Raw genomic sequence first — 19,507 nt, 5'->3', positions numbered from 1 at the left:
AGAGGCTGACACCCTCACTGACTTCCGACAGATTGCTGCTTAGAGCATCGCTCATCCATCGCTGGAGGAAGGGCACCACCACCTTCCTTTATACAAACTTGTACCTGCGCACACAAAGCCAGAAGGCTCAGTTGCTAAAAATTTTCTGTGTGTGTAATCATGAACAACGCCACAGAGGGAGGAAATTGTATTTGATGTATTAAACCAACTTGAAACTGCTCGGTGTTTTCAGGTAGGAAGGTGTCTCATTAGCAGAGACCTTTCACCAGTTTATGTCTCAGAGCAAGCACAGAAAATGAACTACTGCCGGCACCTCGGCAAATGGCTTTTCCAGGCTCCCAGCTTGCCCCCGGCCTGGCTGCAGTGCCGCCGCAGGCTCCCCCTCGCATGCCGCCTGGTGTCTCGCCAGTCTCCATCCTCAACCGGAGCCACCCACGTTGCCACGGCAGCCTCAGACTGATAATCCCGGATCAGAACGCAACTTCTTCTCACCGTACCTCCTGCTCATCAGTCCCTGCAGCCCAAGCAGCGAGCCACTCCGCTGCTGCTGATCAATCCCTCATGCTAACTCTTCCAGTCCTGAAAGCTCCTGGTGGGGCTCAGGACAGGAGCAGCATTGGGGAAGCGAATTTTGCTAATTTGTCCACAGAAGATCCAAAGATCTTCGTTTGCACCCCAAAGGGTAGCCCTTCCTGGAGATTCAGCCCACCTCTGAGCACCCCGAGGGCGATGGTAACACCAGGGATGACGGCAGCACACCGCAGCTTTCCAAGCTGCTCCTTCCAGGAGAAGTCCTGCAGAGGGAGCTTCAGCCCCGGTCAGGAGCTCAGAGCCGTGGGAAATCCACTCCTGCAGCTTTCCTACCTCCCACGCCCAGATGGAGGTTTGGGGGAAGGTGAAGGCTGGCTCCAGCCTTGTGCCTGTGGGAGGGACATCCCTGGCAAGAAGCACCAGTTCAGATGCCTCCTGGACACGGGGCAGTCTGCACGGAGGAGTCACGCCATGCAGGGGATCCGTCTCCAGCTCCAAGGGGTGCCCCAGCTCCACCCCGGCCGGCTCAGTACGTCTAGTGGTGGGTAAGAGCTAGCAAGGGACAAGAACACCCTTTAGGATGGTCACAGCCCAACGCACATCTTGCCCCGTCCCTGCAGGTGCCTGCTGGTACCGAACACCCACATCACGGAAGCACCCAGATACGCCCATTTCGCACAGGGTGCTGGGGCTGGTTTCAGTCTCCCGCGTGCCGTCAGGACGCACCGAGGAGCTGATGAAGCCACCAGGCTAAGGTTGCGCAGGAACCACATCTCCAGCCGAGGCGCACGATGCCGTCCCACCCCGTGACGCTCTGGGGCGGCAGCGTGGTGACCCACTTCGTCTGCCCCTCTTTTATCCCTTGGGGTGCCTTACTCCAGCAAATGCCGCCGGGGTGGCAGGGCTCTCCCAGCTATTTTAGGGGTGAGTAAGCACACGTGGGATTATCCCACCCGAGGGATGAGCCCGCTTGCTTCCGAGGTATTGCAGCAGAGCCAAGCGGAGGACATTATCCTACGCTCTGCACTAGTGCCGAGCTCCTTGGCAGAAAAAAACCCCAAACAAATCCTGCCCTGGTGGGAGGCCAGCCAGATCGGCACAGGATGAGGCAGGGAAGGATGAAACCCCAGATATATGAGACAGGAGCCTAAATCGGGCTTGAGTGCTCGGATCGGGGAGAGGCAGCACCTCTGGGGTACAAGGGGACACCCTGGGACTGCTGGGGGACTGCGGGAAGGTAGCTTACCCCGGGGGCGTGATCGCCTCGCAGCCCTCGCTCAGCCCCAGGGGCAGGCCAATTTAAGGGAGGTCGAAAGAAAGTCAGCCCGGGCGTCATCAGATAGCATCAGAGCGCGTCCTGCCAAACCGCCGACACGAAGGCAGGAGCAACCACATGAGACTTGCGAGACTGCTCCTTCCGCGAGCCCCCAGCAGAAAGCTCGACATTTTAAACCCAAAACCCAAGTAATAGTAAAACCCTGACCCCGTTCGTCAGCTGGGCTGAGTGGACCACCGAAGCCCAGCAAACCAGACGCAGGCACGACGGTGGGATGCAGCTTTCATAGGAAAGAGATTCTTCCTCTTATTTTGGTTTAAATTGCGGCCAGGGAGGTACCTGAGAGAGACCTGAGCCATACTCTGCCGTGCTAAAGCAGCAGCAGGTGCCAAGCGGTGCCTGCTCTGTGCCGTGGGATTTGCGCATCCCACCAGGCAGAGCGGACGGAGAGGAGGGTAAATTCGGGAGCAGCCCAGCTGGAGCAGCTCCCCGGGACCTTCAAACGCACAGAGTGAGATCCCACGGTGCTGCAGGGCGTGAGAGGCCAGGCAGGCTGACCCTCTGCCACGCACGTCTACACGTGCACGTACGCATGCCTACACGTGCACGTACGCACGCGTGCGAACGCAGGCGACAGGCGCATTTCTGCGCGCGTACAAAACCGGGCGCCGCCGCTAACTAAGCCAGCCCGATGGTTTCCTCCTGCCACACAGCAACCACATCCAGCCTCTGCAGCGCAGCCCGGTGAGCAGGCAGGCGTCACCCAGCTCCGCCGCAGCCGGCGCCCGAGCAGCCGCAGAGGCGAGATCGGCTTCGCTCACCCGCAGACGAGGAATATCTTGGTGTCTGGTGGCATTATTGGCCCATACGGTCTGGAGAGGAGCGACTCTTCTATGCGCACGGGCTGCTTATCCCTGGCAGGGCTGCCTCGCTCGCCATGCCTGGGTGGACAGCTGGGAATGGGCTCTGCACCGAGATAACCCCACAAATCCCGGCCGTGCCGGGCCACGCGGGATCGCCCCGGAAAGCCTCTCTGTGGGACAGGGTGCCAGTGGGACGTAACCTCAAAGGCTGAAGGAACGATGATGGCCAGGGGAAAGTAGACGCGATGTGAACGTGACAGCTTTCGGCTCTGATTTTGTGGCCCCGCCAGCGCTGCTGATACTTTGTGGGGAGCCCCAAATATTTGGGGGAGGGAAGAAAGGAGGAAAGACATTAAAATAAGGCTATGAGATGGCACTCACTGCAAACTTGCCCGGGTCTGCTCTCTGCAGAGACAAGGGCCACAGGCAGCGTGGCGACTGTCACTGTTCTTCACAGTGGCCCCACAGGCTGGGACCCCTCTGACACCCTCCAGGAGGGCTGGGACCCCCCTCACTGCCCTGGCCTCCACGCCCTGCTGTCCTCGTGCAAACGACCACCCCAGACGCGTAAGCCCTCCTCTTGACACCCCCCTTCAGAGGCACGAGGGGGTCGACGCAAGGGGATCCATCCCCACACAAACATGCAGACTGGCATTTTATAGAGACAGACAGAGAAACAACCAGCTCCTCGGATCAATTACAGCCCCATCCGCTCCCCTGTTGCGAGTCCTTCCATCGAGTCCCCTCACCTTTCATCACTCCGCTCGCCCCACCTCCTTCCCCGGGCACCGAGAAGCCTCTGCCTCAAACACGCCTCTGCCCCTACACCTCCTTGCAAGCAGAGGAGCAGCAACTCCTCCCATTTGCATTCCACTATTTAGAAGACACGGTTTGCAACCTTGGAAGGACATGGCAAACACGCTCAAAGCTGGTTCTGCATCCCATACCCCCATCCCTCCCACATCCCACCCCCTGAAATTCCCAGCTCAGTTAGAGCCTGGTGTGCCACAGGCTGGCTCTGAACAGCATCAACCCCCCAGGACCACAACCCAACACTTCTTTTTACCTCCACACTCTCACCTTGCCATCTTCGTGATAGACAAAGATGTTCCTTGTGCTATTGTCCTTCAAGTAAGTGATCTGCAGTCCGTGTGGGTTCCCAATTTTTGCAGGCTGGAAAGTGGCATTTAGATGTTCAATCTTCATAATTGCTTTGGGTTCTTTTGCCTGGAAAACACAGCTGAGTGAGCAAACACCTGAGAATTGGCTTTCACACCAGAAAGCAGTTCACTTGGTCAGAAAAAACTTCTGATTGAGGCCATTAACTAAAAAAACCACAACCAACTCCCAGCCCACAAAACTGCCAGGTGATGAGATATCAGAGGCTTTGCTCAGGCGGCAGGGAGTGCTTTCTGCCGGCCTGGGAGAATGCCCTGCTCTCCCACAAAATTCAGCAGAGCTTGAGGGGAGGAAGGTTTCAGCCCAGAAGCAAGATGGACAGGCCAGGTCTCGAGATAGGATGTTGTGCCATGAAGACAAGCATCTTCACCATGCCTCCCGCCCCAGCCTCTGTTCAGCTGTCTCCTGACTCCTAGATGAGCCTCGTTACCTAATGATGTGATGAGCATTTACACCGGGATAAGCATTATCAAAGGAGGAAGAAAACCATCCAGCCAGACCAAAAAATGCAGACTGCTACATAACAGGCCAGGACGCTTTCTGCATCTCAAGCACTCACGGCCAGTTCATCCTTGCCCAAGAAGATGGAGGATTATTCCCATTGTCAACATCAGACCTGGGTGCTAGGCTGGCAGGGGCACCATGCCGACACCCCACCAGTCCCATCCTCTCACATGAGCCACTGGCTTCTGATTCTGCTCCTCCATTTGCCCTCCAAACTGGGAACTTTCTTTCCAGAGGGACAAATGTATGTCCTACAGTCCACCCCTCGGGCGGGTTAGCCCAACAGTGAGCCTGGATCAGGCCCTCCCAGGCACCAATCCCACCTGCACCCTCTGTGGCAGGTCACTTGAACTTTGTAGCGTGGTTTGTCTTCCTGCAAAACATCTCCAGAAGTTCACCACCCTTTCAGGACTGCACTGAGAAGTAGCAAGGGTGAATAAAACATCCCCAAAAATAAAGAGGATGCTTTTGGTAACAGCAGCTTTAGGGCACACCCAGGGGCCAGCAGAAGGTCACGGAGTGGTGCCGTAGTCCTCAGCACCAACACGGAAGTCCCTGAGCTGATGGACATGCAAGCGCCACTTTGGGAACTTGGGGACTTGCCGTGGACACACAGCTGCCGCGGGTGACCACGGCAGGGAAATCCCAGCAAAGAGGACACGTCTAGACAGCACCATTCCCACCACGACTATGGGCAACAACAAAGTAAAGCAGCTTTAAACTACCGGAGCAGTCAATAGCAACTGAAAGGGGCCTGCTGGGACTTTCACTTCTCCCTCGGTAATGACTGGCTCTCTCCTGCCCGTGAGATGCAATTGCACCACACCAGTGCTACCGAAGCTGGCCGCCGGGCGTGGAGAAGTGTGGCTGGACGTTCCTTTCCTCTGCACGGCGTGGCTCATCGTGACACCATGAATACATCAACTACTTCAGAAAACTGGCTGGTGGCTCAGCCTGGGCTGCTCTCAGCTGCGATGCTCAGGGGAGACTCAAAGGTCAGAAGAAACACCTTGGCTTCCTCCATCACGTGGTAGAGAACAGTAGAGCGTCTATCTGTTCATCACAAATGCAATTTCCATAGTCATAAGCTCCATTTCTCACTTAAAGTAAATGAAATGTGCTCTGGGGAAAAAGACAAATGCTTCCACACCACTTGATGCTGGAACAGAAAACCAGGGGCTTTTCCTCGGGATTGCTTGCCATGCCACGCAAAGGTTTCAGACCCCAGCGACCACCGCAAGGTGGTGATATTTTCATCACAAGATAGCCATAAATATGAAACCCACGTCAGCAAGATAGCCATAAATATGAAACCCATGCAGAGCCAGAGCTGAGAAAAACTCCTTTGCTGGTTGTTTAAGAAAAGCCTTATCGACTTTAAAGGGCAACAGAGCAGGATCATGTAAAATGGCCAGGTAGGGTGTCTCACCATGACTGTGGTGGACCAAAAGCAAACCCTACTAAAAACACCACTGGGCTGTACCTAGAGCCCTTGTCCTGGAGTGATCAGGGACTCAATACCTATGAAAACCCTGTAAAATTCTATAAATAAAATGGTGGCCTGGGAATGACTTGTTCGAAGATGCTCTTACAGTTGCGATCCCCCATCCACATACAGCAACCCCAGGTACTCACGTCATTTTTGTTGAAGTACTTCAGTGCACCTTCCCTCTCCGATAACACGAATTTTCGGCTTAAGAATTGCCCGTTGTCACGTCCTCTCTTCCACAGAAATCCTTCTCGGTACCCTGCAGCAGAAAGCAATTGCTGAGAACCAGGGATAAAACACTGTATTTAAAAAAGAGGTAGGATAAAGAAAAGGAGACCACCTTCAACATCAAAGCCGAGCAGACCGAGTATGGGGTTGGGTTGCTCAAGACATGAACAAAACAAGCCTTCCTCTTCAGATCTGTCCCTCTCACTCCACTCTTGCTCTTTTCCAACAGCTTGAGCTTGACAGATGTCCCTGCTCTGACACCGCAGCGTGACAGACAAAGGGGGATTTCTGCCGCGCATCCCGCGCAGCAGTACAGGGGAAGACTTGGGGAATAAGGCATGGGCTCACTCTGCACGGGCTCCCAAAGGACAGCCCCCGCCACAGCTCCTGGTGCCAGGGGTGCTGCTCAACTTACTTACCTAAGTAGCACTTTTGGAGCAAGGGGAAGGCAGGCAAGATCTGCCCTCCTCTATTGATGCTGCTAAAAAATTAAAAACGGGGCGCATGCATGCAGGGAAAGCAGCTCAGGGTGGATGACTATCACAGCAAGCCACAAATACGTTTTTCACATGATAGAAGGGGAAAACGCTTGCAGTTCTTCCCACTGACTTCAGGACACTGTGGTTCAGGCTCGGCATCATCTCCCCTCAGAGCAGGTCCCTCCAGTCCCCAGGCACCGCGGCCAGGCAGCCTGGCTGGCCATGCCATGCCTCTTTTGTCTCCCTGGATATCAGCCTCGTGGGTGGATTTGCTGCTCAGGAAGAACACTATTCATGACATATGTGCTTTATTTAAAACTCAAAAGAGCCAGAAAGAAAGAAAAAAGAATCTAATAATCTTAACTCCTCAAATCAGAAAAGCAATTACAGCTGATCACTGTCAGCACCTCCGGCAGCAGCCACAACACCCAACTTATCTCACAACAGGTTTAATAATTGACACTGTTATGTTAAATGCTTCAAAACAAAGCAACCCCAAGAACTGTCCAATACAAGTCTTATGAATATTAACAGGGCAGTTTGATGGTCACCTTCCATTTATTTAAGACATAATTATACAAAAGTTTCACTGAAGAAGTCTTCCCTTTCTCCCTTAGTTTCACCTGTTAGATTTTTGTTATTGGCTCACAGAAGCTAGGATTTTAAAGATAAAAATTATATGTTTTATAACAACTTTCAACTAAGTAACTGATTTATTTTTTTGATATGTGAAGTGGCTCTGGAATGAGCCTCTCCTTTGCCTGCCTGCTACGAACCAGTAGTGTGCAGAAATCCCTCATTCAATCTGCTTTTCACCTGTCATCCTGATACAGGATTGATTTAAACCACAGATGAGAAGATGCAGAAAAATCCTTCAACACTGACTCTATAGGTACAAGCAATATAAAATGCTTCCATGCGATAAAAACCTAGAGCAAGACAAAATGCACACACACATATTTAGTAATAGGAAAAGACAGGAAGAAAAGAGTGGTATCGACAACAGCTGAAGACACTAACAGAAGGGAAAATGCCCATCGAACCAAAGATGCCTTCGCCGATGGTCAAAATACCAATTTCTTCTGTCTGGGCTGACCAAACCCCAAGCAAATCCTTTCTCCAGATCCTCAGAGAGACCTTTACTGAACGCCAGGCAAAGCCCTTGACGTCCGCCGTGAACAAGCGCAATGGCAAAGCCCGTGCCATCGCCAACGCCGAGCACTCACCGCAGAGAGCGTCGCAGAGCCGGCCGGCACATCCGACAGCTGGCACGCGAGACAAGCTCATACCTTGACACAGATGGAAGCAGTGGAAATGCTTAAAGCCGTCAGCGGGCTTTCCTTTGTTTCTTTGTTCTATACCAGCACGTGCGGCGGCAGGGCTGTATTTCAAAACGCAGGACCTCACCTTACCCTTCTGAACGGGCACGAGCTGCCAGCCAGGAACCGGCACGGTGTTCTCCTTCCAGAGCCTGCAGAGACCCCCCTCACGCGTTACTTACGGCTCGCTCACACGGGAGAGCCAGCGCAAGCTGAGCGCGCGCCTCTCCCCGCCACGAGGTCCAGCCGTCCCCGCTGCCTGCGCTCCCGCCAACGTACCCTTCCCACGGCCAGGCAGGCCCAGCGGCAACCAGGTCCACATGCCTGGTCTCCTGCCTGGAGACGCAGACGGGACAGCCCAAACAGTCACCCCACAGCCAGGGCCCGCCAGCGATGCCACACCACTGTCCGCCTAATCCTTCCACTTCCAAGCCCTCCCCATCCCTCCAGGGCAGGACAAGCGCTCTGCCCCATGCTGAGCATCGTCACCCATGTGCACTGGCACCCGTATCCACGTACACCAGCCCTGTAACCCCCAGGACTGATACCAGATGTAACAAGGGAATTACGGGTCTGAAGCTCTTTCTCTGCTCCACCCATCCAGCCTGGAAGAGACTTCCCCAAAGCCATGAGCAGAACTAGTCCATCAATTCACTCCTAACCCAACCGTGGGCTTGCCATGTACTTTTTCTATCAAAAAGGCACAACTAACCCATTGGAGGGCACTTGCAGTCTCAGAAAGAGAAGAACACACAGGGAGCAGGATTATCTGAAGTGTGAGCAAGGGGAAGCAGCCAAGAAAGCCACCAAAACCCAGCCAAGGGCAGCCGCATCCGACAACAGCGCGGGAAAGGCGCAGGCTGACGCACGCATATCGCCGCTGCGGTAGGAATTAATTGTTGTGGAACCGAAACTCTGGTTCAGCATCAGATGCTGCTATCTGCTGGGCTCGTATCAGCAAAACCACTACATAACCTTTAGCAGGCTGTACACAACTGAGCTGAATAGGAATAATATCTCTGTGACAGGAGACAGCCAGGTGGGAGGTGATGCTCGGCTGACGCGTTTACGCAATGCAAGATTTACTTAACACGAGGCAGAGATGCTGCTGGGGCTCTGACCGCTGCCGTTTGCCGACTGCTCTCCTGGATGGCAAAGCATTAAGCAGCATGCTCTCAAAGCATGTGTGTGGTTTGGAAACCAGGGATAGGCAGTTTCTGTTTCCCAAAGGGGGCCGATTTTTAGCACCGAGTCAGTCAGAGCGACAGGAGGGTACTTCAAAAGCCGTTTCTATTCACTCCACTAAACAGCAGAGATGGCTTCAGAGCCTCTCTGCTGCCTCTCCGCGCCTGACATTTGGGGACCACTAACATCTCGTAGCGGGCTGGACAGAGCTGCGTTTGGAGGAAAGGACATTGGGGTCAGACGAGAGCGAGGAGAGACAACGCATGGAGGACAGGGACATCTCCAAACGCAAACGTGGGGTGATGCAGAAGGAAAGATGATCTTCTCCTTCAGAAATACCCACCTGGGGTTTGCTCAGCTCTCGGCAGCTCCACCTCAGAGCAGCTCAGCCCCACGACTTTTGGCTGTGGGTCTCATCCATTCATTCATCTCGACTGTTTCATTACAAATATCTGAATGGCAAAGGATGCTGCAGGCATTCCTTATTAAAGTTTTTCCCCTCCACAACACATTTTCTTGTGATCTTTCTTAACACTTAAGGGATGAAGAATAAAATTACTCTGCATTTCCCCAAAGAGGTTCTCAAATAATTGCAAATCTGTACAGTCCACCCAAGGCTTACCCCTGGCAGATGGGCGTTGTAACGATTATATACGAGGAGACGGAAGCCCAGGGAGGTTTAGTGAGCTGCCCAGGACAACACTGTAAGCCAGTGTCAAAGTCAGGCTGGAAATACAGCTTTCCCTGCCCTCTCACATAGGGACATCTCATCATTTTGATCTTCTCTTTCCAATCTTTTGTGGCAAAACACAGTATCCAAATTCCACTCCTAGGAAGAACTAAAAAACCCAACCCAGCACTGTACCCCTTTCCGTAGTTCACACACCAGCTCTTCCCAAACTGATCACCTCTACAAAAGAGCACCCGGCCGCTCTGACAAAGCCAGCTGCTAACGTCACTGTACTTTGCTACAGATTTTCATAAATCCTTTGCTTGCTTCTTTTCTTTTTCTTCCTTCCTTCCTTCCTCCAGGGCTGTGTCCTCAGGAGCTGTTCCTCTGCTCTGCCCAAACCTGCTGCCTGCACCCCTGTCAACACTGATCAGTGCAGAACACTGTGAAAGGGACTTGAACCCAACATGAACTTGTCCAGGTTCCCCAGGCAAGCAGCATGTCAGCAAGACGTGTCCTCAATGTCCTGATCTAAAAGATTGTGAAAACAGCTAGAGAAGGTGTCGAGAAACAAAACTGCAGGAGGCTGAACAGGGAAACAGATCTCACTCTGGAGGGCATCGGAGCTGGAGAACTATGTCTCTATGGGCTGCGCTACCTTAGCAACAGCTTCGTATTTAGAGACATCTCACCAAATACAGACCTTCATGAGGGCTGTTCTGCTTATGTCAAAGCAAAATGACCACTAGCCCCACACCACTTGCTGATTGCTGGTGGTGGACAATGCAGCATCGTGTCACCAACACGTTTCCTTCCTCTCCCAAGGTGCAGAACAAAGGATGCGGATGCCTGTCGTCATCCCACTTGATCACCAGCACCCAGCCATGACTGCAGAAAGGACTACCTGGAGAAGACCTGCTGGAGAGCACCTGCGGGCACCCTTGAGAACTATCACTCTCGCATTGCTAACACCGCTGCTATTCGGTCGTCAAGTGTTTTTGCATCACTTCAGCCACCTGCCAAGGAGAAAAAACAATCGCTTGCTTTTGTAGGTAGTTCAGGCACAAACCTGCAACGCTCGCAAAAAACCCGCCAAGCACTTGTAACCAAGCTAGCCAACAAACAGCACGTAATAGAACCTGAAATCACACATCCCAAATGGGTATTTTTGACCAGTTAACACAGTTTCCAAGGTAAAATGAGGAACTGTCACTTCTACACTCGCTTCATCACCACAGCTAAAACTCTGCAAGGGAAAGAAAACAGGTTCACCACTTTGATCAACCAAAAAGAAGACATTGCATGGCCTTGTGTCAGCTCTGTTGAGCTGGTGGCTGGAGCTCCTCCAAGCCAGGCATCTAAAAACCACAGGACCCATTGGATGCTCTAGTCTAGCCCAGGTTTCTTGCTGTCCGAGAGGCTGCAGAAGAAGCGGGAGAAAGGACTCTCTATTGAGACAATCTGAGGTAGACACCATCTTTGCATCCAACTTCCGCCAGCAATTTGTTCAAGTTCCCCATTTTTTAAGAAGCGGGATATTGCTACTTCCCCACCTCAGCAAGCCGTTACGGTGCTTAGTTAATGATGGGGTTTTTGGTGTCTGAGAATGTAGATTATAGGAAGTACCCAAAATTACTCTAAGTTTCAGCCTTTGTTCTCAGAGAAGAAAAAAAACCTCCTGCGAGGAGGACAATCAGATTGAAAAAAAAAAAAAAATACATGCATGGACTTTGCTTTTGCTCATCCTAAGTAAAGCATTATAAAATTGGAATTAAACCACATCTGCTCTTCAGTTCCTTTGGTGCTTTATTGTGCAATTTCACCTGGAAACGGAGGCATCAGGATTGCTTGTTTCCAAGGCATTTCCAGGGCAGTGGTAAAACCAGGTCTGGTCCAAGGCTTTTAGGAGAAACATGTTAGTGTATCCAAAACTGAGCATAGCAACAGAGCCAATACCATACCCGAGCCCAAACACATCGCTGTGTTGTTTCTTGCCTTCTTGTCTCGCTGCAAGACAAAGCATGGGAGGCTGAAATAGGAGAAGAAAAATTACTTGTGTGTGTAATCCAAGAGCAATCACATTTTCCTAGAATTCAGGCAGGGCATCTCCACCTACAGAAGCAGATTTTCTTTCCTCTAAGCTAAGTGCTTTGACCCCAATTCAGAGCTTTGGAAGAGATTTAAATACAACTACATCGCTTTGCTGCTAAAATTTCAGGGTATATATCACCACTTCTCTGTGTGTCAGAGGCGAGCAGTCTGCTATATTAACATTGCAAGATGTTAATTAAACCAGAACAGCAGATAGGTACTTACTGGAGATGATGTGCCCACTTTTTCTGTGAGGTTAAGGAATTGTGTAATTATTTGGAGCAGCTGAGTGGCAAATGCCTGACATCCTGCGTTACCACCGACAGCAAATGTCACAACCGCCTTTTAAAACAAAGAGCCTAAAGGGTATTTCTTCTGAAATAAACCACACCATCCGTAGTCAGAGGGCTGGATGGAGAAGATGACATATTCTAAGGTTTCCCCATGGACTGGACTTTGAATAGTGTTGCAAAAAGAACTGCACACCTCTTGTTTGGCTGTGTCAGTGTAAATTGTTTGGTTTGATCGCTCTAAGTTGTAATATTTCCTCCTGTAGCATTCAGCCACCACCAAAGCAAAACATTTCAATGACCTCATTTTGAATTTTTTAAGCATTTCCATTCCAATCAAAAATTACAAAAAAAGGGAATACTAAATTTCCTCACGGAGTGAAAACACTACTGTTTGTCCAGAGACAAACTCATCATCCCCATGCATAAGGTAGTCCCCATGTGAGGTGTTAAGGTATGTCACTCAGCTGAGAGCTTCCAGTCAAGGCTGCAACCACTCCCCTGCTCCGCTGCACAGCACCAGCAGCTTTTTTTTTTTCCTTCCTTCCCTGCAGCTGTGCTGAGGAGCTTATAACTTCCCTGAAAATAACCCTGCAGTCATCTCCAGATAAATACGCTTCCTGCCGGTTACACGTTCAGCAGCGCAGACACAGACGCGTTGGAGATGTCAGCATCCACACATGCTGGAGGCAGAGGGGACGGCGGAGGCTTGCTGATGCGATGGGCATCCTTCCCCCGGGAGTTCTCCTGCACAGAGCCGGTGAGGAGCCACCAAGAGCTGCTAACCGCTCCAGCACAGCTCAGTGCTTTGGAGATGAAACCTCAGCAAGGAGCGAATGGGAAGGCGTTCAGCGATCCCGCAAACCAGTCTCTTCGCCCCCAGAAGAGCATCTGGGAGTTAAGCTCTTGGCGCACCTTACCTTGCTGACTGCTGGTGGTGGACAATGCAGCATCGTGTCACCAACACATTTCCTTCCTCTCCCAAGGTGCAGAACAAAGGATGCGGATGCCTGTCGTCATCCCACTTGATCACCAGCACCCAGCCACAACTGCAGAAAGGACTACCTGGAGAAGACCTGCTGGAGAGCAGGTCTCACGTCACACTCTCTCACAAGCTTGAGAAGGGAGCGATCTCCCTTTATCCCCCCGACACAACTCTTTCTCCCTCTCTAAGACAACACATCCTCATCACACCTCACCTAGCCAGGCAAAGGAGCCCAAGATCTCCCGCGTGCCCACACCCTCGCACCAACACCAACCATTTTCTCATGCGCTCACGTTTTAGAGGGGAGAATTTCCCAGTTCTTAATCAATCAGTCCTCTCCTAATGAGCACTTAGCATGCAAATTGCCTTTCCTAAAGGCCATTTTGCAGAGAAGGGTTTCCTGTTGCCATCCAGTCTGCCTCTGCTGCCTTCCAAGAGCTCATAAAACAATTATTGTCCTGCTGCATTGTAAGCACCTCAGCTATGGATGCAAGCAGCTGATTAGATTGATTGCTTCCACAATACCCAATTAACCCACTCACTCTGCAAATGATTGACTTAATCAAAGGCAATTAGTGCTTGAATGGCTACATCAGACAGAAAGCCAGGATTTAGTAGATGATTGAGATAACACCTTACAGACATCTCCTTGGCCTTCTAAGTGAAAACAACATCGTTAATGCTCAGCTCAGAGCTGGAAGTACCCGAAACCTTGGGTCGGTGGTTTTAGGTGGCACAGAAAACGCAAGGGAGTAGGAACCCGTACATTTCCCTTTACTGACAAAGGGAACAATGCCACATGGTACTCCTAAAGGGAACTTGAAAAGCATCGATGTTCCCCTTTTCCCCTTCTTCCTGCTCTTGAGGACTGGGAGCACCGACCAGCTGAACAGACCTCGACGACCAGCTGACACAAAATGGTAACTTTTGTCCCTGACAGCTTTAGCCAGTCAGTCCCCGAGTGACGGATGTACACGGTTGTCTCCCATTACCAATCCTCCAAGCAAAGTCATATGTGGTTTACAAAACCGTCTTCAATACCGATGTCTTGCAAGGCATGTTCTCCCACAACGTAAAGAAGCCACCCAGAGAGATCAGATTTGGAGGCAGTACCATGGCTCTGTAGAAATATGGGTGTCAGTGTCCTTAGTGACTGTTTTCCCTCTAGCCAAATCACCCAAAACTTGCACGGCCGAGACAAAGACTCACCATGGGAAAGTCAAGGAAAGCAACCCATGTCATCTAAAACAGAGGACAGAGACCATTTTAGATCGCCCTTAGGACACCTTAGAGGTTGAAGCCAAGCATGGAAAACAGACTCACCAGATCACTGCAAAAATACATTGCCATCTTGCTTCATCTTGAGTAACAAAGCCTTTGAAACGGAAAAAGTTGTTTGTTCAGCTACCCAGCTCTCGGGATCAATGCGTGAAATGGACCCAAATACATCATCTCTATGGAAAAAACATGGGGCCAAGCTTAACAACACATCAAGGTCCTGAAGTTGATGGAAAGAGGACAAGGTCTGTCCCTGTACATAAGCATGTGGTATTTAAATGTAAGGTCAGTCCCTAGGTTTCCAGTCCCTTTTAATGTCAACATGAATACACTTGCATCGCTGGCTCACAGCTGAAAATCCAAATTGCTTCTAAGCAAAGCCCCAATAATAAAGCCAAAATCCATTAAGCCTGTGATGTTTGCCACTATTTAAATCTGATTAAAATCGTACATGACACCACTAAGCCCAACAGTCAGAAAACACTCCTGTCAGGCCTGATGTTTCCCCGTGTAATCCGGACCCCCCCTTCTTTCACCGGGTTGTCAGCTAAAAGGAGACATAATAAGAGATCATGTACCTAATCCAGCTTCCTAAGCTGTTTTTAACTGGTTTCTTTAATCACATGTTGTGATTCCCTACAGAGTAGCTCTCAGGTGACAAAGACATTAATACAGTCATTCATTCTCCCACAAGGTATCTCAGATGGGATCCTGTTGCCTCTTGCGCCAACTGAGTGCAGCAGAAACGAGACACACGAGGTGTCTCCACGGATGTACAGGGAAGCCATCAGTGGGATAAAAGGTGGGAAATCAAGGCATTTGGAGGTGACAACCTCTGGGCAAGCAACTGCAAGGTAAGGTGGTGCAAAGGACACCCGGCCAGAGAAAAAAAATCCTTTTAGTAGAGTGATCCTTGATCTCCCAGTGAGCACTCACGTCCCCTGAAAACGCTGTGTGGGAACAAATACCAAGAGAAAATACCGAAGCGTACAATTCCCAAGTCTTCATCTGACCACTGCAGGCATATCAGATTGGTGTGCACCATAGAGAACACAGCCACATCCTCTCTTTTATCAGTTTATCTTACAATTGACCATCGATACACTACAACTTCCATGGTAACTTAATTATTGAGCAAGCGTTTACGTATTAAAGATAAGACGATAGTTGGCTACTGCAGTGAAATTCGATTGTATCTGCTGGGAGATGTTAAAACCCTCTGCTTCAGAAAATGTCTTTCCTGGAAATCTTGCGCTTGCGTTACTGAGAATTCAATGTGAATCTCATTTTACTTGGAAATCAAATGCTTCCTCTTCGAGTGGCATCCCCACACGCCCACCTGGGAGCTGCTGGCTGCTCAGAGAAAAAAAAAAGTCCAGTTACAAGTAAATAACCTTCAGGTTTTGATCTTTTGAAGCCAGCCTTTTACTATAAAAAGGCAGATGAAAGCTGAGAGGTTCCCAGTGCAATGCTCATCCCATTTACCAGCACTGAATGCACTCGAAGCCTGATTTAGCGGGAAAGCCAGGCAAGAAAACGTTTAAGGACGGGCACGCAACACTAAGTCATAATAACACCTGTACAGCAGTATGCTGTCAGAAGCTGAAGTCTGAGAGCAAAACCATTCCCAAACCAGAGACCAGGATCCTCCTTGGGCAAGACGCAAACACCCCAGAAAGTCCTGGCTGCAGCCATGGCAAGTTCCGTGCACACAAGCTGCAGGGGAAGATGTACTGCAGCTTTCTCGTCGGCCCCCGGAGGAACCACTGCCACCGTCCCACACCCATCACGCCCACCCAGCGCTTCCCACACACAGAGCTGGTCCTGCCTGGACCTCGGCACGGTGAGGGAGAACCCACCTACAGCCTCGCATGCAACCACAGCAACTTTTGTACAGAAAGCAAAGAGGTGAGACACCGAAAGACAGGGATGAGGAGCCTTCACGCCCTCAGCCTGCACCACAGATGGGCTACGCCAACCTGCAGGCTGCTGAGGCTTCAGCTCAAAACCACTGCAAAGTGCCAGGAACCACCTGAACGCTTGGATTTCATACAAGCATCCTGCAGAGCCTCAAACCACAGCTATGGGATCAGGCTAAAACATCCTCCAAACCCTGAACAGTTTTAGGTGGGTTTCTTACCCGCACCAGTAAATAAAACCTCAGCCTGGGCAGCTGCTCACATAGATCAATCCAAGCAAGGATGAGATTAATTAATCCCCCAACAGAGCTTTACAGAAGTCAGCAGAGAAGTTCACCGCTGCCTTCAGACAGGTTTAGGACCCCGTCTCCAGGGCACGCCAGAATAAGGCATTCCCCCCATGTAGCCAGCATCGCCGTACAACCACAAATCACAGAAACCCGTCCTCGCACGCACATAACATTCCTCTTTGTTCGCTTTGAAGGGAAATCCGAATGTCTTCGAGCACATCTGCTGCAGTGTTAACAGCTCCTGGTCGTCTGTTATTGAGCGTTCAACACATTTACAGTCAAAGCTATTGCTTTATGAAGGGAATGGAGAATTTTTTTAATTTAGGATTCGTTCCTTTCCCAGCTGCTGGTTTTATAGCTGTTCCAGAAATCAGCTCGTACAGGATGCTCCAGCAGCTGTGCTATCGAGGGAGGGGCATTCAGAGCGCAGCCACCACCTCCAGGTTGCACGAGAACATTTGCACACCTTGGTGTTTCTAAAACTGTCTCCCCCGTCCTCCGGACAGCGCGATTCCACTTTATGAACTCCTGTAATAATGTAAGTCAAGGCTAAATTCTGGCCCAAATAAATCATTGACCAAACTCCCACTGACTTTGCTAAGCTATAGTTTCTTCTTCCACTCTCTGCAGTGCGTGAAAGTTTGAAATTCGCTCCCCGCTGAACAGCCTCCTTGTGTTTTAGGTATATACTGTCTGTTACTGACGTGCCACATAATCACTTCCCTCAATCACTTGCCCTGGTCATGAGAATGGACCTGGCTCATCAGGTAGCTGCTGTGTCTGCATCTCAACTGCAGCAATATTTTTAAAACCAGTCCTATCTAGGCAGGCAGGTGGCACCTCCCAGTCCGATTTCACTGTAAGCATCCAAGAGGTGGGGTGTGGACAACTCTGCTGCTGCAGATTTCTCTGCTGCATCGGAGACTTCAAGGTGAACATGTGGGTGAGCTCACTACAGGAAGAAAATGCAGATGGAGCCAGGCTGGTGGTGGTCAGAAAGAAGCATCAGCAAATGCTCGTGCTTCTCAGTTGAGGTTGATCTAAGGCTCAACTACATCTTTGGCGAACTCCAGAAAAAGACATGACCTCACTCTGGAAAAATGTTCTTCATCTGGTAAAAGACAGGAACTGCCTGGCCCTGTGCAGGTCTCCAACTAAAATGGATCTTTCTTTAATAGAAATTTAATTAAGCTAGGACAAGTTGCTATGAAATCAGCCTTTTCCATGTACTTTGTTATCGTATTGCTTCCTAGTCTCTCCTGTCTCATTAGCAGAAGAAAGATGCACCAACCTTTTGGTCCTGTGTCACTACACAAGGAACATGAACGTGCACCATATGAAAAGACCAAGAAACATCGCGACACCGAGAACTACCTTCATAAACCATCAGAAATAGAAAGGGATGGTTCCCCTATTCTTTCCCTAAATGTTTGTTATCAAAAACATGGAGAACCAGCCCCGATACTTCCCTTCAGCTCTCTCCAGCTAGTGTAGATCCATTTTTACGGACTGTAAAAACCCAAGGTTACAGGAACAGGCAGTCTGAGCAATATCAAAATACAGCGGTTCAAGTTGGTTGACCTCAAATAGGGAAAGCTCAAGGACAGGAGTGACTCACGCTAACTGTAATTGAGGTGTTTCACGCACTTATTGATCTTATATCCTATACGTACTGGGCGGACTGTCTCTCCCAGGGCACAACAGCTCAGGGCATCTCCAGGGAGCATCCACAGCACATCCCAAAACACAGGCAGTGCGTTCAACTGCCCAGGGAATCCAGGGGCAGGAGGGTCTCAGACCACCTTGCCCATGAGAAACTCTACTAGTTCGGCAAATACAGCCAACCTCAAACTGACCACAAATGAAACGTTTTTGATTTAAGTTGACAAATGTAAATATTTCTGTTAAGGATGATGCAAAATGAAACAACATTTCTTAGGTGTGTTTTTTTGAGGGGGAAAAAACCTAACCAAACATTTTGCACAAAGTGCTTAGATGGCGGGGGAAAAAAAAAAAAAAGACCAAACCCCAACTATTTAAAATTTCATGGGCCAGCCCTTACGCCTTTCGGTAAGGCTCGCTCCCACGCCACTCTACTTCCATCGCTGCTGCTTTACTTTCCGCACGAGAGCTGCCGCTCTTTGGCTAATTATAGAAACTTGGATCAGAGCTATGCTGAAGGCAGCTTGACAGAACCAGCTGTTAAAATTACAACTGGATCCTAAACTAGCTGTGAACATCCAGCTTTAGCTCGCGGTGGTGCTACCCCCTCCCCAGAGCTGGCTGCCAACGCCTTGCTTGGCCAACTGCTCCTGCTCCTTACCGCTCCAGCTCGGACCCACAGGTCCTCGGCCGTGATTTTTGGATGCCTAAAAGCTTCTCTGCTTTAGGGGAGTTGAAGACATCAGCGTGTTTCTCTTTGCTAGATGTTTTTCCTCCTACAGCAGCTGTTTGTAAGACGAATATTGATTTCTCTCCACCCCATCACTGGGTCACTGCAACATTCACCAATTTCCTGGAGAGTGTAACAGCAGTTGCTGGCCTCTCGCCACAGCCCAGACAGGTAGAAAAAAAATAAAAGTGCACCAAAGTTGTCTCTAAAAGAAAAGTTTTTGCATTTCGAGCCTTTTCCTTTGTCTTCAGGTGGTGACTCTGTGCGGCGTCTCCTTAGCAAGGCTGGGAAATGGCACAGCATCTTCCTTTGATTTGAACGGAGCCTCACGAGGCGGCGTCACCCTTTTGGAGGGGCTGCACCGAGCCCAAATCAGCACGTCCAAACGCGACCGGGAGGCACGGAAAGGCTGCTCCGGGTCCCGGTCCCACGATGCCCGCCCTGGAACACCAGCGCATCCTGGCGCGGGAGCGAGGCCGCGCGCGCGGCCCCATCACAGGCCTGCTCCCCTTGCAGGGGAAAAACCGTCGCGAGACAAA

At 50.6% G+C, this 19,507-nt stretch overlaps 1 protein-coding gene across 1 annotated transcript in view; it reads right to left on the bottom strand.

Annotated features, from left to right (window-relative positions):
* The window catches only part of ADAP1 (ArfGAP with dual PH domains 1), a gene marked incomplete at both ends in the record, with an annotated part of 60,634 nt that overhangs the window by 5,425 nt on the left and 35,702 nt on the right, over positions 1-19,507 (bottom strand). The window contains 2 exons of the mRNA XM_082006894.1: positions 3,751-3,897; positions 5,989-6,101. Of these exons, the coding sequence (XP_081863020.1) occupies positions 3,751-3,897; positions 5,989-6,101 (260 nt within the window). The remainder of the gene's footprint in view (positions 1-3,750; positions 3,898-5,988; positions 6,102-19,507) is intronic.

Source organism: Phaethon aethereus (assembly GCF_964289735.1).
Source record: "Phaethon aethereus genome assembly, chromosome: 15".
NCBI lineage: Eukaryota > Metazoa > Chordata > Aves > Phaethontiformes > Phaethontidae > Phaethon > Phaethon aethereus.
This window is presented reverse-complemented; position numbering and strand designations above follow the sequence as displayed.